Source organism: Echiichthys vipera (genome assembly GCF_963691815.1).
Source record: "Echiichthys vipera genome assembly, chromosome: 13".
Lineage (NCBI taxonomy): Eukaryota > Metazoa > Chordata > Actinopteri > Perciformes > Trachinidae > Echiichthys > Echiichthys vipera.
The window spans coordinates 19,572,792-19,596,470 of record NC_139838.1 but is presented as its reverse complement, the minus strand read 5'-3'; the positions used below and the strand labels follow the sequence as shown (position 1 = coordinate 19,596,470).

The 23,679-nt window shown below is 40.7% G+C and overlaps 2 protein-coding genes across 2 annotated transcripts in view; one reads left to right on the top strand and one right to left on the bottom strand.

The window, feature by feature from the left end:
• Window positions 1-23,679, bottom strand: part of slc45a4a (solute carrier family 45 member 4a) — a 188,241-nt gene that overhangs the window by 1,756 nt on the left and 162,806 nt on the right. The window lies entirely within an intron of this gene.
• Window positions 15,083-22,507, top strand: LOC310955879 (transcriptional repressor scratch 1-like; the record flags this gene model as incomplete). Its single annotated transcript, XM_083925956.1, has 2 exons — window positions 15,083-15,206; window positions 21,732-22,507. 2 exons carry the CDS (start codon window positions 15,083-15,085, stop codon window positions 22,505-22,507), a joined length of 900 nt encoding a protein of 299 aa, XP_083782082.1.

Sequence of the window (23,679 nt, the reverse complement as noted above, 5' to 3'; positions counted from 1 at the left end):
AAGTAATGTAGAAACTGTCAGTTGTCTCAGCCATGATCAGTTGTACAGATGTAGTCTGATAGTCAGAGTAAGAGTTAATGAAGGTGGATCACCAGTGTTTAAAGACTTTGACTGGTTATATTTAGGTAACCTGCAGGGGAAGAATGGTTTTGGTCAAATGTGAATTACGTAATCATACCGTGCCTCTCTGTTTAGGACAACAATCTTTCCCTAAACTTTACCGAAGCATAATTGAGAAAAGAAAAGTGAATCACGCTTTAGTTGCTATGAGCACAAAACAAACCAATGAAATACATTGTCAGTTAACATTAATTTCATATGTTCAGTATCAACATACCGTGACTTGATCAAAAACGTTATTCGACAACTTTACCTCATTTTGTTCATAAAAACATGATTGGGGGGGATTTTGAGTTAATCAACACAATTTAAATTTATTATTCTGTAACTTATGATTTTGACTTTTTGGATCGATGAAAGAATTTGCAGAAGTAAGAAGAAATTCAGACATCTGGAATAAGGCTAGTACTTATGTTACTGCATACAAATTAATGGAGCCATAGTTTATTGATATTTGAAATGTTAATTTATCTTATTTTACAGTAAAGGCTTTTAGATTGAACCCTTCAGACAATTCAAAGAAGGATTAAAATTGTTGAGGAGGAGAAAATACAAAGGTCAGAATGACTTTGGTTGTTAAAGCTGACTTTTGAAGCCCAAAATTCAGTTAACTGGTCCACACAGCCTCTCATTAACTGAGCTGACTTAACCCGACTTCCACTGAGCTTTGTGTGACAAAGTTGAATGACTCTGAAAAATTGCAAAGAAAAAAAGCCCCTTGAAAGTGCTCAACCCTAAAACCTTTAAAGCATGTCTTTCTAAAACTTCCCTGTCATTTATTCCTCACTTATCCTCTGATCCCCTCTTCTGTTGTCTCTACTCCTCCAGAGTCTGTTCGCGGCTCTGCTGGGGGACGTTTTCCTAATTTATCCCTTCCTCTTGCAACCCCCCACCCCCCTTCAGTCCTGTCCTGGGCCCCTTGTTCCATGGAAATCCTTTGTTCCCTCTGCGTCCTATAACACATGCACACACACATGAAGACAGATGGAGTGAGTCAGTCAGTTTCAGCAGTCTCAATAAATATTGATGGTTTTACGTTGGAGACATTTCAGAAAGTGAGCAGAGATATATCTGAGTAAAAAATAAGAACCACCCAAATATTAAAGTAAGCAATTTACTATTTTCTAAAGTCAGACATCATTTTTTTGGAATTTTTTTCTTTCTTCTTTGCCCATGAAAAGTTCAATGTCCGTGGGCAAAGGAATTAAATTTAATATCCTGATGAAAAAACATAATGATAAGAAATAAAGATAAAAGATCTTTTGATTTAATGATGACATCAAAGGCTTTTATCCCTTATCATTAATGTGGTTTAAAACCTTCAGTGTGGTCTGTATGTGGTATCTGGCGATTACACACATAACTTCTGCCTTTTATCTTTGTCTCAGATGCAGGCAAACCAAGATATGATCCAGTTCTCCTCCACTAGATATGGTATAACTCAATGGAATAACTGCATGGCTCTGCAACTCTGAGACACTGAAATCAGCATTTTCACAGGGAAGGAAGGAGAGGTTCACTGGAAATGAGGAAAAAGTGATGGCGAAAGATTGGCCGATGCATGCGTACGTGTATTTGTGCCAAACTTTTATATGATATTCTCCTCTGATCGGTTTAGTGTCTTAGCTGACCAAGAAAGTCCTGTGCAATAATGCGCCCACTGTAGAGAATATAAGATTAAAATTCTATAGAAATAAATTGACATTGACAACAACAGCATATAATACAGCTCCATCATCTGCATCATATCACTGCGTCTGCAGGAGTCAGTTTTCCAAACACACTGCAGGAGACAAAATTATTTGATGGCCTTCTGTCCCTCCTGCACTGTGACGTCCTGTTTTAAAGTATTTTGTGTGTGAAACTGCAAGACTGTGAGTAATGCTTTAATTACAGTTGACACAAAACCCGCTTGTGCATTTAAAAGCTCCAGTTTAGGATTTACAATTGAGTGAAAATGACAAAAACTATTGTCTTGCTTTAAGGACACAAAAACGATGACGTTTCCTGTGACTGCTTCACAATAAAAGCCACCCTGTGTTTGGGCCGTTGAACGCTGTTAGTGCGAGCTATCAGCAGCAGAAGGAAATGTTCAGTTTGCATTAGCAGTAACATGTAATACTGCTCTGATACAGCTCTAGGAGAGTGAACCGTAAACAGAGTCTGATAACATAGAGATAACATTCAAACAGTCATGTCGCATGCATGCATCATTTGCTGTGAATTGTGTGAAGGTACGCAATTTAAACTTTGGGCTGGAATAGCGGACTCTGAAATGAATTTTCATTATTTAATGAAAATATATTAATGGCTATGAAAGACAAAACCATGAAAAACCTTTTGGATTCTATCTTTAATATAGAAACAATAATCTAACAAACATACAAAGGTAAGATATGTAACACTATATAAGAACAGATTGTGGGGAAATTAGAATTGGTTTTTGATGGATTTTATGAAAACGGCCGAATCTCCTGTGGCTGTTTCGAAGCCGTCAACTAAGCTGTCTTCTTTCGGATCATCAGGTGCAGGACTCAGATCTTATCTTTCTGTTGACAGTGCTTTGTACTGAAAAGGGATGTGCTAAATTAGCATGCCAGGAGGTATGTGAGCTGCTGATATGAACTGACCTGATTTGAGCATTTTGTCTGGGATCACAGAGCTCCCCAGAGGTTTACCAAAAGACATGTTTTTCTTTGTAAAATTGGTGGCATTTGTGTGCATTACTCCAAACTACATACAACTGGTAACAATACAAGCCTGACTACATCTGGTTGCTTGTTTTGGTCCCAAACAACAGAGGTCATAGAATCAGGAGCTCATCTTTTTTTTTTTGATGCTGTCAAGTGAAAACTTTTAACAACTTTAAGGCCCTTCTAAAAAGCGTCAGTTAAAAGCTGATAGGGCCTTATACTTAAAGTATAGTAAAGTAAGATGCTTAACGTTATTATATTTTAATATGGCTATAAGTTAATAAATATAATAGTTAATAAAAGCATAATAAACATATTTATTGTTAGATCATAAGACAGTTATAAGCACCTTTGAGAAACCCTTCAATTCTTTATTATTCACTTAATTAATAGATAATAAGGACCTTATAAGTCACTGTAACATGCGTATTAACATTATATGTGGCATTATTCTAGCATGATAATACTAGAACGAAAAGTGGGTTGGGATTGCCTCCACATGGTTCTCCCAGACGGTTCCCCGATACCTGCAATATTGACATTTTTTCACATGCACGCGGACCAGAGAGTCAATCACATCAAACGACAGAGAAACTCGGATTTTAACACACACGAAAAGGGAGAGTGACTTGAATCTCTGTGCAGGAGGACATTACAACTAAACTAGTTGTTTGCTGCTTGAGTCTGGTTCCTTTAATATAAATAATAAACAAACTTCCTATCATCAGATTACCAATTTAGTTGATCTTCACTTTTTTCTGTAGAAGTACTGTAGAAAAACAACATGCTCCAACCGTAGTTAGTTATAAAAACCTTTGGAAATCCACAGTAATGAAGCTTAAAATAAGGCTGGTTTTTAATCAAAAGTTTTCAAGGTTTTTCAGGTTTTTCCACTGGGGTCCAAGAACAAAACCTCACACATTAATTGAAGAGAGAAAACAGTAATTAATCTAAAAATCTAGGGAGGGTAAAAAAACAGAACAAAGCCAGACGCGTGCCCACAGTGTTTCATTTGGGAACACCACGGCTGCGAACATACTGTTGCTCGCACAAACACAACAACAGCTTAACAAGATAGCACAGGAGGTTTAACAAGCAGGTTACTTCCTTGCCTCTTGGGCTGATAAAAATGCTTGTTTCCATGGCAACAGTGCATTGTTATTTTACAATCCAGTCTTAACTGTCACCCCTTCAACTTTTTCCTGCGTCTCCTATTTCTCTGTTCGTTCCATCACAGCATCCCCTGCCTTTTTATCCCTCAGTGTTTATCCTTTTATCTTGACCTGCATCTCTGTCTCCTTCTCCTTTTTCTCTCATCTCTCCATCCTTGTCCTCTTTCTCTCGCTCTATCTCTCACCATGTTTCGCTCTCTGCTTCTCTTTTCCTCTACACATCTCTACTTCCTTCATTATAAAGCTAAGAGGATTTGGTGTGTGTGTGTGTGTGTGTGTGTGTGTGTGTGTGTGTGAGAGTGTGTGTGTGTGTGTGCACGCGCTGCGTCCCTAGACCCAATTAACCCCCTGAATCTCTTCTCTCTACTGAGTTGTTGCACAAAATGAGAGACAATTTAAACTAGCTTTAGGTGCGACTTTTTCATGTCTGCAAATGGAGGCTTAATTGTCCAAGGTCATGAGACTTGTCTTTTCCTCATAGGAAGGTTAACGTGTTGACACAGCTGAGACCTGAGCTAAAATAGATCTGCATGCGACTTCAAATCAGAGGCAGTTTGCTTTGCAAATATCACAGTTTGATATCGTTTCAGCACAAGAGCCTCACTGCCAATCAAAACTCGCTTTGCTTTGCTTGTTACCTCTCTAATTTTAGCTGATTTTCAGTTACTTATCTGATCCCCTTTTTGAGAGAGCTGACATCCACAACACTTGACTAACTTTGTGAAAAGCAGCATTTGAAGATGTCTTAATTTACACAGCAGTAGGGAGGGTAAATGTATCACTGGTGCTCCCGCTGGTTGCATGAATACCAATTAAAAAATAGACATTCAATAGGAATTGGAAATATTATTTAAGTGCACGCATTCAAGCAGAAGAACTCCTGTTGAAAATAATAAAGGAAATGAGCATTAAATCTCAGCAGAGCAAGACATTAGTTTGAATGAATATGTGTTTGAATTAAATCACTCATCTTTAATGTTTTAATTTACATATATTATATGTAATGTATGTTTTCAACAGATCTAGACTTTTCTTACTCTGAATGTTGGCTGTTGTGATCACTTTTAACTTTTCATCAGACTTTGTCAGGTACGCTGTTCTGGTCCTCGAGATTTTTTTTTCATTTATGTATGTTTTATCTATTGTAATTCAGTCCTTGATGTCTAGAATTTCAAATGTGTGTGTGTGATACTGTGAGCTGTCCTTCACACAGACACAGACACACACGCACACGCGCAAGAGCACACGCGCAGGCGCACGTGCACACGCACACGCACACGCACACGCACACGCACACGCACACGCACACAGTGTTAAAGGAGTCTAGGGGCTATTGAAGGTATCAGGTGTAAGCCAGCTGCGGACACAGGCTGGTTAATAAGCCGCCTTTGTTTGAATTAATGACTCATAAACCTGTCTATCTATCTAAATATCTATCCGTCTATCTGTCGCTGAACATGTGTTGCCCCAGATTTGGGTTCATAAAGGTGGTTTGCACCCAGAACGAAATAACAAACATCAGCACATGTCAAAATCATTGTTGATGAGCTTTGTTCATATAACACTGAGTATGGTGTAGGTAGAAACAACCTCAAATGTACCCAAAAGTGGCATACAATTTGATTTAAGTCATAATAATCTTTACAATAGCAAGAACTTTTTTATTACTTGTAGATGGCTTTTCTTCGCTTTTAAACTGCCATTGTCTGCCACCTACAGTATATTGTATTGGGACAGGACATCAATGATGTTGTAAGGTGTTCAGATCATTGTGTAATTGCAAATTCAATCTAGGGTAAAAAGATAAAATGAAATTGCAGCGATCAGAGAAACACAAAATCCAAGAAATATAGTTATCCATGACAGTCGAAAGACCTTAATCATTGGAATATGAACAGATTGTTCAAAATTAATCCTTACGGCTGTTAGAAAGCTTTCATACAGGTTGTGATCTAATTAGCTTCTGTTCATTCTTTACTCTGACAGAGAGCGGTGCTTTACCTTTCATTTAAAATCCTAAGAGAAGGACATACACTGTCACAAAGACTCTTCTAAGTCATTTGAGCCTCAGAAGGTGCGTTTTCAGCGATCATTACCAACTGTGACAGTGACGCTGGTATTATTCACCTTGTGCGTCTGAGTGTACTGTAGCAGGAACTAAAAGCAGAGGTGGTTCTCAATATTTTGCCGGGTGTTTGTCTGTCTGTCTGTCTGTCTGCAGCCAGAATCTGTCACCATAATACCATTGCAACCGTGCAAGATAGTCACGAAACATAACAGGTGTGTCGTTGAGATCAAAATGATGGCTGATGGGTGTGATCTGGGCAAGGGGCCCAAACGTAGGGGCATTGAAAGTTTGGAAGGGGCCTTGGTCCCCCACTTTACACCCCTCTAACCATGCAAGATGCAGTCTTTACAGGTGTTTAGCTGAGATCAAAACAAGGGTTCAAAGGGTGACAGACATAGGGGGTAGAAAGTAGGGAAGGGGCCAATGCCCCACAACTTTACGCTCCTGTCCCAAATTAGCATCACAACTGGTGTGATCCTATGGCAAGATGGTCTCTAGTTTAATTTGTCATATAAATATACATCCTCATTAGTCAGGAATTCACTGTTGCAAGAGGGTTCCCGGTTCGAATCCGGGCTGGGGCCCTTCTGTGTGGAGTTTGCATGTTCTCCCTGTGTCTGCGTGGCTTCTCTCCGGCTCTCCGGTTTCCTCCCAAAGTCCAGAGACATTCAGACGTTAGGTTAAATGATTACTCTAAATTGCCCGTAGGTGTGAATGTAAGTGTGAATGGCTGTCCGCGATACACTGGCGTCCTGTCTAGGGTGTATTCCGCCTTAGGCCCAATGTCAGCTGGAATCTGCTCCAGCCCCCCATGACACCGTTAGGGACAAGCGGTTGAAGATGATGGATGGATGGACTCAAAAATGTTGGTCCGTGGTAAAGACTCAACCGGGGAATGTGTCGACAAACAACTCTGCCAGAATAGTCCTGACTGACTGAACGAATCACTGAACTTTCTGTCCATGTAGTGAAGACTAAAGAGAGATCGCCAACAAATTGGATAAGTCCCAGGTATTAGAAACTTTCCAAGCAGAGCTGGGGATTCATTATGACTAAACTGTTCCTGGTTTAATATCAGTTCTCGCACATTCAAGTTATTTCCTGGAATCCTATTGGATTTATTGTCATAGATGGCAAAATTGCAGTATTATTGGTTCTGTTAAAATTGCATTTTCATATCATTTTTTAAAGCAACATAATGCATAAGCTTTCCCAGGATGACTCAGAGATGTTTCTGACTTTAAAAATGTTCATGGACTACAATGTCAACGTGTAAAACATTTACTACAAATGGTTCATCACTTGTTGGAGGTTGTTGGGTATCAGGTGTCTCCGTTTATATGGACCTAATTATCTGTTCTACTTTTATAGCATTTCTGCTGTCTCTGCATCTACATGCCTGACCCCTCAAATTAACTGAACAGATTCAAAGTTTACTGACTATAAAATAACATAGTAACATATTTTAGTTTGGAAGAATAAGGAAACACATTGTAAAGTGCACTGAGAGATGCTGGGTTTCAGTGATATAATGCTATAACCCCACAGTCCCAACATGGGTATCAGCTGCCTTATATCAACCTAACGTAATGACACACTTGTGCCTAGTTAATATGGACCCAACTATCCGTCCTGCTGCTCTCTATCCACCTCTGTCCTGGTCTAGTCGGACAGTTATTGCTAATATTATCAGAGTCTGTCCACAAAGATTGAGCTTATTTCCTGTTCTGATAAAAGTATACTGAGGTCAGAGGTCAGGGTCAACTACAGGAGCACCCCCCCCCCCCCCTCCACCACCACCACCACCTTGATGACTTGCTCCAGGACATTGTTCACGTTTGAACTTCATTCCTTGTACCCGTCCTGCCAGATTAGTTAGTGATCATCATGTACTGTACCTGTCATAGTTCATATCTGAATGTTAATTTTTGTGTCTCATCTTTCCTTTGTGTCTCATCTCTTCTGTCTCTCTGCCTCGCCTCCTAAAACAGATATTATATGAAATAACTCTCGGGGTGCAGCAGTCATCTTGAGGGTATCAGGTGCTCTGTGTGGCCCCACCTAATGAGCCACATGTGACCAGTTAAGAAGGACCCATCTGATCTGCCCATTCGCCTCATTACCGCCCAATACATATTAATGTCCAGGGTCACATCTTATACATACAACATACATATTCATAGCACACATGCAGGGTCATATATGTATCTTAATGACACAGGCATGACGGGTTTACTGGTGATTTTTTTGTTCTTTTTTGTTCTGTCTCTGTTTTGTTTTATTATGGCCAGCTGTGTGCTGCTTTTTTTTTTTTTTTAAACTTTTATTGTTTTTTGTTTTGTGATGTCCTGCACTGTTCACATGTTAATGCAGTGGACATGATACATCCTTGGCCACTATTGAGTTTTCTGGTAATTGCATGGAAGTTACACTAAATTAGAATAGAGGCACATGTTACCTCCATTGGTCTGTTTGTTTGTCTGTCTCTCTGTCTGTCAGCAGGATTATGGAAAAACTACTGATCTGACTTGATTTTCATGAAACTTGGTGAAAGGATGAAGAGTGGAACAAGGAAGAACTACTTTAACTAGTTTCATATTTTCAAGCGGATATGAATGGTTGAATGAAATAGTGAACGAATGAATGACAAATTACCTTTCACTTTAGTTAACTTTGCGAGCTAAGACATTTGTGGTGCATTCATGTGGTGGCAGAATAATCAGATAATCCTGTTCCAGACTGGGTAGGGTATAGGGCATAGCTTGGGGAGGTCTGTGCTCTCAGGGTGCCCTTCTAGTTCTTAAATATTTTGGTTTACAACCTCTGAAAGCAGAGTCTTCTTCTGTAGACATGGGCAGAGACTTTCCTCAGATTGTTTTATTTTATGCATTTGTGGAGAAAATATATCAAGTATTTCATTAGAAAAATGAGAAAACTTAAAAAAAACATCTTACACCTGTAATCATCTTGCGATATTTATCTCTGGATCCCTCTGAAGATAAGTAAATGTCTCTGAAGGGTGTTATGAGTAATGGTATAGGTACAAAGCGTTGTACGGACCTGAGGGTCAGACATGGTGATAAGTTGAACGAGCTCCTTTGGAGGCAGATTTTGAATTGGAGAAGAAATCATACAAACACAACACAATCTGTTTAGGTATTAAAGACATAGCCGAGTGAATGTATTTACTTGTGCTTGTTTGCCTACGTACAGGTAACATTGAAACACTGTCCTTGAGCACTGAGAGAAAAGTTTACAAGGGGGGAACTGAAGCTGTCTATGCTCGTCAAAATCACCAGACTTCATTGACCCAAAAAAGATAACGCTGTACTACCGCTGCATTGATCAGTTAATTTCTTTGATGGTTTTACAAACCCATTAAAAAACAAAGTCACACAAAAACAGAAACTAACGATTGTGTTCTGCAAGGTAAAATGACTGTTTTGTCATTGGTGGCTTTGACGCGAGCGTAGATATTCACTCCCCATCCCGTGTAAACGTGATACATTTACGTGCGGCTGGCTATTTTCATAAACGGACATTTCGCCATCTCCGTTTTCTCAAATAACATTGTACACACACAACTCAGTTTTTCTCTGTTTACGTGCAAACGTGCAACCGGAAATTTTCAAAATCTCCACTCTGGCCACTCTGTACGTGTAAACGTTGCCTTAAACTGATTTGTCTGACGGCAAGGTGAAGGTGGGCCTTTTTTAAGGGGCTAAAATATATTCAGTTGCTACCCCATCTACCCCCCCCCCCCACATCTACTGTAGGTACTGACTATGGATGTGTACTCATACAACCCCACTTCAAAACATCATGCTATCCATTGAAATAGACACTTGTTTGTTTGTTTTTTCACTTAAATGTGTCACCCATCTGTAACAGTTCCAGGACAAGCCATTGTCAACAGTGTATCAACATTAACTGCCTCACTATCAACTAGTATAACTAGACAAGCAGATGTATAATTAGAATAAAAGTGTATGTTTTTCTCAATGGGTCATTCATTTCTACCTTTATCCATCCACTGTGACAGTTATGTTACTATGAGCTGCATCGCTCTTTCTCTCTCTCCTTACATTTAAAACCCTGTTTGACCTTCCATTTGTCCTCTGTAAGTGTTTTTTCCTCTTTATTTTTCTCTGTTTCGCTCCCTCTCTTTGTTTTCCTGTCTGCCCCCCCCCCCTTCTTCTACTCTCCTCCCTCCTGCTCAGTATTTCTCTCTGTCAGTTTTTGTTTACAAAGCCTTTCATCTGGTTATTGCTTTATATGTAAAAACCCTTCTATTTGAATGGAGTTTTATTTAAAACCCTGTCATTTAAATAGCTCTTTAAAAGACAGAGGAATGAAAAGTCAACAAGGACCTTTCGATTGTGTTTCCTGACAGGACTCACACACACACACACAGACACACACACACACACACACACACACACACACACACACACACACACACACACACACACACACACACACACACACACACACACACACACTAACACGCTCGTACACCGCCTGCCTGTCTACATGCATCCGAGTCTATTATTATGCTAATGGGTCTCCAGTCTCCACATGTCCCCACACAATCTAGACCCACACATACACACATACACACACACGCAGATAAATTTCGCTGAGCTCAGCAGTATAGCAGCACTCACAGACTAACAGGGAAAATAACGAGGAGTGGACAATTTGACCATCATAGAAATAGACCAGATAGAATTGGTATATCCTGGTGTGTCATTGATCCGCACAGAGAAACAATCTTACCCCCGCCGACAACTGATACCTTTCAATATCTACCTGGTTGCTCTTTCAGCATTTGTCTGTCTCCAGTCAGGGAACTCTACATTTGACAACAACACAGGTCATTTCAGATATGTAGTTGACACCATAGACTCTGTAAAACATAGATGTATAGTTGATGAGTTCAGGTGTAAAGACTAAAACATTTCTTTATAAAAGCACAGCACAGGAAATTGTATTATGGCTGTAATTTTAGATGAAATCATATTGTAACCCTCATCTCTGGAGATGACAAAAGAAGCAAAAAACTGCAATTCCTCGAATGGCCACATGAGACTGGCTCCATAAGAAAGTGAGTTCCCATACACCTCTGCCTTTGCTTTCACCTTAATGACTTCAGCAGGTAGAGGGCTTAGTCAGCTTAACGTGTCGTCTTGGGTCTGAAACGTCTGACGCTGCCGTTCTTCTTGAGTGGAGAGTCTTGCCTTCTCCGTGCTGTGCAGGTAGAGTGCAACAGGCAAGGGTTGATTGAGGCAGCGAGACTTGACGGTACAGTTTATGTGTAGGCCAAAACAATGAGTCAAAAACAACTTAAAGGGCTTGAAAGCTGCATAGGGGTGTGAGGTTGGATGTTGATCTCAGAGGGTTTGGTACTACAAGAAATCCCATTCACCTCATACAGGGACAACACAGGTTTTAAATAGGGGAGGATTAACTAACGTTTAATAGAAGCTCAATGTATTGGTCCCATTTAGGAAACTCCCTTGACTGTCGGAGCCTTTTTAGAGCCTCAGACTACACTTTCAAACACAGACTGTTAAACGCCTGCATCTAATATCATACAGTCCATCTGAGAGTGAACAAGAAACCCCTTCATTACAGTGCATCAACACATAAATAAAGCAGCAATGGTAAGTGACGACCACAGAGACAGACAGACCAGCCTGATAAGTTAAAAAGCAATGCTCGACTATGCACTTAACTACACAGACACACAAGTTTCAAAACACACACACACGCACATTCACACACACTGACATACTCTCTGTCTCGCTCAAACATTTATCAATGAAGTTCAAAAATAGGATAACTCCAAGGACCTCGCTGAATAGAACTTACATAAACACGCACGTCACTGCATTACATCACACATCACCCTGCCGGCCTGGTTGTGTATGAATGGGGGGTAGGGCTTTGCATATGTGTGTGAGTGTGTGAGTGTGTGAGTGTGTCGCTGTCTACTGGCTGGAGGGAAACGTCTGTTTGTTTGAGTGTGTAAACACCAAAACAGTGCATCATCACTCTGCACCATGTCTCTTTCCTCTGACATACAAATTAACCGAGTGTGACGCAAAGGTCCTACATGAAGCTCTGACATTGTCTCCCTCTCTCTCTCTTTCTCTGTGAAAGACCATTCAGTAAAAACCCCTTCACCTCAGTCACATCAACTAAACTCATTGGCTGATGCTGACTCTGGATTTTTTCGCACGGAAGATCTGATTGGCCCAGGGGGAGCACTGATTTGCATAAAGTGAACTCAATTGGTCGAATGCAGTGTAAAAGCATTGACCTGTGTTTGGTGCCACAAGAAGTTGGTTCCCAGGTTAATTTGATGGTTCTCAGTCAATGAGAAAGTGTAGAATCAAAAGGCGGGAGGGGGATTTTTTTTTTCTGTAAACAGACAGTTAGTGCTGTACCTTTGCATTCACATCAGTACACATGATGTGCACATAAAGCCTCGTTTCCACCGAGCAGTCTGGTTCACTTCAGTTCAGTGCGTTACACATTAGAACAGTTTTTTTGTCTTTGTCAAAAGTTGTGGATGGTACAAATAGAACCGTTCCAATCCATCCTGTTTTTCCGTTACTCCTCATTTGAGGTACCTAGACTGTTTGTAATTTCAGTGTAGACATCTTAGTTCATGCTTTTTACTCCAACTTAAAGGTTGACTATGGAGAATGAGCAGAACACCGTCATCAAGTGTCTCAAGAGCATAGTCACAATAACAAAATATAATTAAAAGCACTCAGGTTGCTAGGTTCGTCGGACCCGGTCCAGTAGCCTACAGGAGACCGGAATCTGTTTGAACCCGTCCCCTCCGGCTAATCGCACCATAAAAACAAGTATTGCAGAGGAGTTTGACTGACAGTTACCGTTACAGCTAAGTAAACATGAAAGTTAGCTTACCGATCAAAGAGAAACGTAGCCATTTCAGCGTGTGTTTTAATGCTGTTGAACTCCTTTATCTCAGTCCATCGAGTGAATGCTTGGTCTATATTGACTCGTTTTTGCCAGTCTCCTGTTACTCAGCTGCTGGGACAAATAAGCAGCTGCAGGATTGGCAAACTACATTTCACCAGTTCATCGCCTACAGTAGCTGCACATCACAACAGACAACTCTGGCAACCAGCAATGCCGCTTAATGGTTGGTAAAGTGTAAACAGAAGGTGACAGAAAGTCATTGTCAAACCCGTCAAAACATTTAAAAATATCGGCTCCAGTGCCCCCGCGACCCCAACAGGGACAAGCGGTTGAAGATGAATGAATGAATTTAGACTAAATGTAAATTTTTTATGGAAAAGCAATACTTTCATTCTGTACCCCTCAAAACGCCCCGTGGGTGTAATATTTTCTGAAAAACATAGCTTTTATTGAAGATTCTACATATTCAACCTTTAATGTAAGTCACCCTGAAATTATTTGTTCATGCCAAAAACCTAAATTTCAAATGTTAAAATAAAGATTAAAATAATACTAGTAAAAATACTTAACTATCTCGGTGCTCATGTCCTTTGGCCTTATTCTCATTTTTTTCCTGCCTCGTCTGGTTTTATTTTCCTTTGTTAAGCACATTGTTAAGAAAAGTGCTATATACACACACATGTATATATATATATTTTATATATATATATTATTATCAATCTAATTTATAATTTGCTACCTGCATCCTTCCTACAGAGTCATGTCTGCGAACCAACGCTCATCCATCCTGCCTTTTAATGTCATTGCTGTAAAAAACAGAGTGAGCGCGCGCTTTAAACTACCTCATTAAATCCCTCTCCGCGCGCCGCTGCTGGTCCCACAAGACAAGACGCTCTTTTTTTCTTCTTCTGATGAATAAAATTAAGCACTTCCCTATCTCTATCTCTCTCTCTCTCTCTCTCTCTCTCTCTCCCTCTCTCTCTCTCTCTCTCTCTCTCTCTCTCTCTCTCTCTCTCTCTCTCTCTCTCTCTCTCTCTCTCTCCCTCGCTCTCTCTCTCTCTCTCTCTATAAAGCCGCAACAGCTGATCTCGTGCCTCAGAAAGAGCCGCAGCTCCGCACGCGCCAATGAGAGGAGAAGAGAGAGGAGGTGAAGACGAGAGAGAGTGAGAGAGAGAGAGAGAGAGAGAGAGAGTTATAGCCACGGGGACACTGAGAGCTGTTCCGGTCTTTCAACTACAGTTTTTTCTTTAAACACACATTTTTTTGAGCAATATCTTTTAAGGACACGTGATGACATTTTGGCTCAGTTTGGGTTCTCGAGACGTTTCCTCGGCTCAGCGGTCGCCTTTTGAACCTTCGTCTGTCTCTGACTCTTAAGACACTTCCACTTCAAATCCAAGACTGCGTTGACTGACCTGGGTGGCGGTATATGGTGTGGGTGCTTCTTTGCTGGGCTGCTTATTCTCTCTTTCCTCTCCGGCGCTGCACGGAGGTTGGCGGTGCAGGGAGCTGTCCGGTGCTGAAAACCACGAGACCGACTGAACAACTGGTCTGGGAGCTGTCCGGCGTGCTGAACAACAACGGTTTTGGAAACAAACAGTCGTCTTTTTAAAGCAACGGAATAAAAGCAACAAACAAGAAAAAGGGGCAATAGCCACTAAAGAAACTGTTTGATTTCATTTTTTTAAATTTTAATTTCTGACCTTTCAGAGCTCTACAGGTCTCCCAGTGACAAGTTGTTGGAGGAAAACAGACTATTAATACTTAATAACAATAAGTGTTAGTTATGCTTGGTTTATGTGATCTTTAAAAAGCCATGTCTCCTTTCTACTTCCGAGGCTGTTTGATCGGAGGGAGCTGAAACCAGGGAGCACGTTATAATTAAAAATCAAGCGATCAAGAGTTTCAGCTATACGACTTTGAAAGAAAGAAAGAAGAAGAAGAAGAAGAAGAAGAAGAAGAAGAAGAAGAAGAAGAAGAAGAAGAAGAAGAAGAAGAAGAAGAAGAAGAAGAAGAAGAAGAAGAAGAGTGTGTGTTTATTGTATAAGGATAGGAGCAGCTACTGTCCCATCATGCCTCGGTCTTTCTTGGTGAAGAAAGTCAAATTGGACGATTTTTCGGCTGCAGAGCTGGAGAGCTCATATGGTCACAGCAGAAGAGAAGCACTCAGTCTGCGATTCCATCATCATGACAAAGGTTAGTCACCCTCCCACCTACACACACACACACACACACACACGTACAATATATGCCATACACTATCCAGGGTATTTCTTTATCCCCAGATTAGTCATGCCCGTTTCAGAAGGGTGAGGGGGGAAAGGAATTACAGGGTCAAACGCCGGTGACAACCCACAAATATACCAATCACAGGCATGCAGACTGTATATTTTTCTTGCAAAGATTATTTCCATGAAACAGTATTATGTGGAGAAACAGGCCAGAGAGATGACAGGAAGTGAAGGGAATATTCTACCTTCTGGATGTAAAAGAGGAAAACATTGTTTAAGAAATATAATGTATTAAGCACACATTGACCCTTTACACTGCACTGGTCAGAGGTCAGGGGTCTTTCTGAGATGTGCCTCATCATGGTGCATCTGTATCATGATCTGGATCTTTATGTGAAAAAGCATAATTCTCAATATAAAGATGACATATACCATACCTTGAATAGGATGTTTAAATTACATCTAACACCATGAAACATGCATGAAAATGACATCAAACATGTTTTGATTTTTCCAGTGTTTTTCATGTTTTGTCATTGTTTTTGGCAAGGACAGGCTCTCTGGACAAACTCTGTTTCATTGTGTGCCAGCATCTCATAAAACAGAAAATAAAACTCCACCAGTCTTTCAATTTAACTGTAACATTTCACATTTGGGATTTCTTCACACTCTGATGATCCAGAAATGAATGGATGCCACATGAATAGAAATAGTCCTCATGGGTTTCATCTCTTTAGCTATAAAGTACAGCAACCACACTGAAATTAAGTAGAAAAAAAAGAAAGAAAATCAATTGTTTTACTGGGAAAAGAGGAAGAGAGACAGCTGATAAGCAACAGGGAGCCTGAGTGCCTCACTAAATTATTATGTTGATACATAATGTCTCCAGCACACATGCAGTATGCCCAGTATATTATTCAAATCAGCAGCTGTGAGTCTCTTTCCAAGATTTCAACAATATTGCGAAGCTACATTAATGCTAAATGGTTCCCACGCACTCAGTAATCCCAGATACACAAAATACAATACAGAGTCAGTGAGAATGGGAATATTGGGTCAACTGTTCAGTGGTAAGTATTGATAAAATACTAGCATTCTTAACAGACGCTGACGCTGTCTTATAGTTGATCTTAGAGGTTGTTGTTTATTTTATTCTGGTGCAACAGGAGCTTTGGCCCCTTAGGTGTGATGACTTAAACTAAGGTAGCAGCCTTTTTTACATGACAGATGTTTTATGTAAAATTTAAGTCATCGATCAAATGACTGCATGCAATGGAGTTGTTTGCAAGATAAAAAGAGCCAAAATTTTGCAACTTGAGGACATTTTTTTAGCCTCTTTTAGCCAATCCTTCTGGTTTTTACTGGCACTGTTACTGTAATGGGTCACCACTCTCATCAACCCTGTTTTCAGCAGCAGCAACTGTTTTCAGGAAATGAGTCCTGATGAACAGCGTCAAATATGAAACGACTATCTGGTGAAGAAACATGGACATAGTAACGAAAAAAGCCAGATACATTTTTCAGGAAACCAAAATGAGAAGTAAAAAGGAGGACTTGCAATTTACTGGCAAAAAATGGGACTTATGTTGCTGTGCGTAAAGTGTAAATAGGCAATTGTTCGGTCACAGGGTGGCCTTATCACCTCTGTCAGCTTGTTTCTGACCCCTAGTGGCCACAAAATTCATTAATGCAGCTTAAAAGAATAAGATGAAACAATTGGCTGTCACACACCACAGGGAGCAGTGTGCAACACTGTTAATGCAACCTGCTTTTCACATTGTACCAAGGTCAAATGTGAGATGTAGAGATCCCAGGTGCTCTGATGACAGAGTGAACAGAGAAACATGCAGCAGCAGTGCGACAAGCATTTAAAGACTGAGGCTGCTATCCCTTGGTATAAATATAACAAGAGTTTGACGGAAGCAACTGCAGCTTGTTGCGCACGCACACACATGCACATATGCACAAACACACACACACACAAACACACACACACACACACACACACACACACACACACACACACACACACACACACACACACACACACACACACAAAGACATGCACATAAATGTATGTGCATTGCTGTGTTTCTGTCTACTCGGCACATTTCCCAGGCAGCTTGCACAGCTGAGTGCACAGCATTACACACACACACACACCCCACACACACACACACACACACACACACACACACACACACACACACACACACACACACACACACACACACACACACACACACACACACACACACACACACACACACACACACACACACACACATACACACACACAGAGGAAGCATTCAGTGACCTACAAGTGTCCAAAGCACACATGTGTGTGTCAGTTACTGCTGGTTTGGATCAAAAATTAAATTGTAGCTTGCAGCTTTTCTCTCCCTCTCTTTCTCTCTCAGTCTCTCATCGCCTCTCTCCATCTTTTTTCTCTCTTTCTAATTCTCTGTATTTCAAAGACACATAAAAAAGGGAAGGCTTCAGTTTGGCAGAGTATTTTAATCTTTAATAAGCATTTAGAACAGCTATCAGCTCTAATGCTGCTAAAGTGCTTTGAAATGAATACAGAGTTGACACAGCGAGACAGAGACGGAGACAGTTGGAGAGAGACAAAGACAAACAAACAGAGACAGTGCGCAGACGTTCAGCAATTACTGCTCACAAAACAGTTTTTTTAAAAAGAGGATACTGGGGAACGGTCATGTTTAATTGGCAGGGATCATAGGAAAGCTTTCTGTGAGAGAATCCAGCGCTGTGTTTGTATCTTATAATCTCGCGTTCTAAAACCAGCGATGGAGTTTGTTTTTATTTACTGCCTGTCAGTCACAAAGGCACAACGCTGTCTGGTGCTATCTCAGCAGAATAAACAAATAACGCTACAGAAGAGGTGACGTGATACACACTGAACACTGGAGGGGAATAACACCGGATGAGTTATTCTTTCTCACTGTACACAACATTTTCATCAGGAGTCGAACTCTAAGTCACTCCTCATTGAGTCTGTCCTTCCATCTATCCAACACACTGCTCTTAAGCATTGTGTTGTAAAAATGATTGACCAGATATCAATTAAATAAGAAATAGATAACGGTGGTTCCTATGAGGATGCATCCAATATTTTACCTTGAGTAAAGGATCACCAAGCTAACAACAAGCTTACAATGCATACAGTGACAAACTCACTCACATGTCTTCGATTGATCTGCTCCCACAAATGGGCTTTTCTATTTTTGCGCCACCTTCAGGCCAAAATTTCAGTTTTACAAACAAGACATTACCTTTCCACCTGCAGGAGAAACTTTAAAGAAATGTATGTTGGTCGTTCCTCCAACATTTAATACTGTGTACAGTGGGATGTTTTTGTACTTCCCACTGTACACAGTATTAAATGTTGGAGGAACGACAACGTACTCTTCACTATACATTATATATTTGGTAGCTTTAGTTACTAATTACTTTTCAGATTAAGATTTGACATGCAAAACAATCCCATAGTCTTTTTCAGCACTTAAATACATGTAATAAGCCATCATGACAGTGTTTTCCGTGTATGAACTATTAATGGAGAAATCTGGTAGAGTCGCTAACAGCCGGACGTGGCTAACACTGATTAGCTCGGGGCATTACGGTGAAGGCATTAAAACAGCTTTTTAACCACTAATACTGCTCATGATGACACCAAACTTCTGCAGCAGCATGATAAGAGTCCTTAAACATTAAACAAAGCATTAATGGGCTCCTTCCTTTTGGATTGACTTTGGTAATCGACTTTAATGGACTTTACTACGAGAGGAGCTGGTACCTGGTCCAGTAGGTAAGTCTTTAAAACACTCTTTTAATAAACTCCAGGTTTGCTAACTACGTTATTGGTGCTTTATTTTTATGTTTAGTGATACTTATCATGCTACTGCAAATGTTTGGTGTTATTTAGAGCAGCATTAGTGTTTAAAAAGCCATTTTAATGCCTTAACTGAGCTAATCAGTGTTAGCCACTCTCCGGGATTTCTCCATTAATAGTTCATACACACAAAAAACTGTCTCAATGGCTTATTTGATGTATATAAGAACCGAAAAAGACCACGGGAGGATTTTGCGCCGAAATTACACTTTAAGTAGTAATAATATCCAATAATACGGTGTATTATTACTAATAAAACTCGGAGTATCTATTTTACTTTTGATACATTTTGCTGATAATACTTTTGTACTTTTAATCAAGTTACATGCAGTGACCCCTCCAGTGGAGCTGTTGAGTGTCCACCAGTACAAGTCTGTTGTTGTCCTGGAAAGCTGACAGTTTGAGTAATTAGCTCTGCATCATTTCCAAGACTAGATCTGCTCTTGAGCAACTTAATAAGGTTTAAAAATGAACACTTTGTCATATTTTAACATTACTCATGCTCTATAAAACAAGGGACACACACACAGGCAACACAAACACAGTACTTTGTTCCAGAGTGCGATGATTGAACATTCATGATTCATGATTTTCCGCCTCTTTCTTACTCTCTCACTCTTGCCTCTGCCCCTCGATTTTCTGTCGTCCTTTGATGCTACATCTTAATTTGATTCAAAACGTTAAATCAGCATTAGAGTTTTAAACAGTATTGCCAAACCACCTAACCGCCACATTGGACGTAACACCACTTTCACTCCGCCACAACTCGTTCTTTCCTTGCCATCTCTCTTCTCGCCGTGCTTCGTTTCTCGTTTCTCTCTGACCTTCTATCTATCAGTGTCTCTTGTTCTCATCATATTATCGACCGACTTCTGAGCTTTTCTCAGAACTGCGTCATGAAATTATATTACCAGCAATAGTATCTCCTCTGCTGCCTGTGTCTAAATGCTCAGAGAGTGCTAATTGAAATGGAGAGCTATTGATCGCGATAGATCCACAGGAGTCACGGCTGTGGGGGTATTATAGCTACCAGTCTCTCCTTGTGTCTGTTGGAGTTCAGCCTGTTGAGTGTAGAAACCAATAATAGAACTAAGCATCAGTACATGGCAACAAATAATTGATCAGATTTGTCAGGAGCCTTACAAAATCCTGCAGATTATTTAGGAATGAAATACTGTTTGGCTCAAGGAGAGTGAAGGGCTTTATGGTCAATACACAGTAATCAGTGTCAGGGTGCCCTTGAGCAAAGCACTAAACACTCGGCTGCTGTAATAGAAATGCTCTGTGTACAACAGCAGATGTTTTGACAGCTCAGAGGTGTGACTGTGAGCAGCTGTCGGGAAAGGTGCAGTTGTCGAGGAGTCAGTATGCTCACTGAACCCTTCTATGAAAAATAAAATAAAGATTTCCCACTGAGAGGAAAGTGTCTCCTCCTTGCTGGCAAAGACATAAAAGCACTTTACTACAACTATAAATACCTCAACTTTTCCTGCATCTTCCCATCTTCTTCTCTGCTTTATACCACCTCCAAAAATGGTTGTGCTTCAGACAAACCCTCTCGTGCGTGTGTGGGTGTATCTTAAGAATGGACTGGTATCTTTGTTCTGGTTAGTATAGGTGCAAGTGTTAATGGTAAAACAAAAGTTCATCTTAAAGCACAATATGCATAATGCATTAACGTGATGGGGGGGGCTGATATTTAGAAACCAGAGATGGCAGTCTCTAATCAGTAATATTATCAGGAGACAACATGTGAAGCAGCTCTCTGAATAATGAATGAACTTGGGTGAGTTTGATTTGTGGCCTGTGTTTTTACAATTATATGAAATCTCTGTTGGTAGCAGTGAATAGGTCAGAGCCCTCTGCGTTATCAGAATGAAAGTTAATCATGCATAAGTTTTGTAGCACTCATGTAACTTGCCTGTAAAGATATACTTATAAACCAGTGTATTTTGAAATAACTCACTGCAGCAGTTTGGCTGATGTTTGCCTGTCCAGCGCTCATGAGACCAGAAAGATACCTCATTCTCAGTGGGGGATCTAGACTATTTCAAATGAGGCCACATGCGATTTAAGGGGTACCAATAGCATGTATGAACTGCTTGGGGACACCAGTATGCGGAAATATTCAAACACACCTATAATACGCAAACATAACAAATGTATGCTGCAAACTGCATGGGATTAGCATAAAGTGGGCATGTCTGTAAATGGGAAACTTGTTCAGTCTTCCGGACAAGCTAATATAACCTGGTTGGCACCGAAATCTTATAGATATAATTAGAGGTTTGAACCTGGGTTTACTGAGGCAACATGTCTAGGGCAGTGCAGGTAATCTCTGGATTTAGTGAGCTGAGTTTTTTGTTATGGAGAAGCTTGTTAATACTCAAATATCAAAGGAAGCAAAGAAAGGTTCTTGTTACTTTAAGGCATTCCTTTTCCCTTTCTGGTGTCCATATCACATTTGTTGCGCTCATGTAGCTTCTCTGTAAAGATTTTCAAACCCATCAGCTTCTAATTTCCAATCAATCCCTGTCATGGTCAAATGATGAACCTCTTCCTCTCTCTTTTCAGGTTATGTCAGCGATTATCTGAGTCCATCTCCTTATGATGATGTGGTGGGAAGTGACTCATCTGTCATCTCTAAAGTACCCTCCCCTGAGCATCCGTCAATCATCTATAGCAGCATCGACGATACCTATTCTGGTATCCATGGTGATATCCATGGCGATTCGGACCAGCCGGACAGCCCGCGGTCCGAAGTTTCATCATCAGCCGGTGGATACATCAACGGGGACGCAGCGGTGAGCGAGGGATACACAGTGGATGCGTTTTTCATCATGGATGGACGATCACGGAGGAAATCCACAGGAAACCCCAAAGGAACCATTCAGAGGCACACCTGCAGCGAGTGCGGCAAAACCTACGCCACGTCCTCCAACTTGAGCCGGCACAAGCAGACGCACAGGAGCATAGACAGCAAGATGGCCAAGAAGTGCCCCACATGTGGGAAAGTCTACGTTTCCATGCCTGCGATGGCCATGCACCTGCTGACCCACGACCTCAAGCACAAGTGCGACGTGTGCAGCAAAGCGTTCAGCCGGCCGTGGCTGCTGCAGGGCCACATGCGCTCGCACACAGGCGAGAAGCCGTTCGGTTGCGCGCACTGTGGCAAAGCGTTTGCTGACAGGTCAAACCTGCGTGCTCACATGCAGACGCACTCAGCCTTCAAGCACTACAAGTGTAAACGGTGTGACAAGACGTTTGCACTCAAGAGTTACCTAAACAAGCACTACGAGTCAGCATGCTTTAAGGGGGCGTTCTCCCCTTTGAGCTCACTGGGGGAATGATGGACTCAGAAAGGTTTCCTTTTTTGTTTATTTAAATCAGACTTTACTGGCCTCACTCCCCTACTTTTCCTGTTACCGAGCACTGAAAGGGAGGAGTGTTTTCTCTGCAAGGATCATGAGGCAAATAGATTGAGGACATGTTTTAACAAAACCTTTTAGTCCCTCCTTTGTCTTCTCTTTCCTCATCTGAAAGTAGGGAGAAAAGTTTCCGATGCTTGATTTAGGTTGCCACCTGCTTCGATAAGATTTGTGTCCTTCTGGGGCTGTTTTCAGAATCTGTGAAGATAAATAAAGCACAGCACATCTAGCTCATCATTTTCTGAAAATCTATTTACGTCCACATCTATCCTCGTCCCTTGTTTTTTTTTCTTTTTCAACCCATGACGAAACAACACTGAAGCACAAATCCTCTCCGATCTCTCTCTGTCTTTCTGGGACAGGAATATCACAGGAATTTAAAGCATGAATCGCTTCCTCAGTTTTCCTGCAAAGGGATACAGAGAACTTTTATATTTAATGTTTTTTTTAAGAAAAAACAAAAAGAAAACATTCATAATGTAAGGATACATCTGGTATCCTGCTTTTGGTGGAACTGACCTCGTACTGAACTTACAAGGAGATAAAGCATCAAAACAAAGAAAGCACACGGCATTTGTTCTCTGCAAGTAAACAAAATACTTTCTTCCTTTATATACACATGCTTTGCCTACTGTATACTGTGCTGGCTACTGACACATCCACACTGAACTGTGAGGAATTTAAAGTACAAACCTTTCATGCTAGGTATGGTGAAGTACACCTTAATAGTGGGGAAATATTCATTTGGCAATTTTTCTTGCAGCCAGTGTCTTGTGAGGACACAGACATACAAGCTGGTCTCTCTTTCTCTCTTTTTTTAAACTTATTTTTGGCATTTTGTGCTTTACTTGAAGGTAAACAGTGGGAAGTGAGAGGGAATTAGGGAAACAAACTGGACTTCCATGGCTGAAAAATCCCACTTAGTATTCCTCAACAAACTGTGTTTTCCTACAACCTTAAATTTGATGTTATTTATTTTTACTCGTCAATGTCAGAAGAGGATCCAGACATTAAAAATGTTCTGATTCTCCTCAAAAGGTCAAACCTTTCTCAAGTGTTATAAAGTATAGTGTTTTTGTTGCCAGTGGGCCACA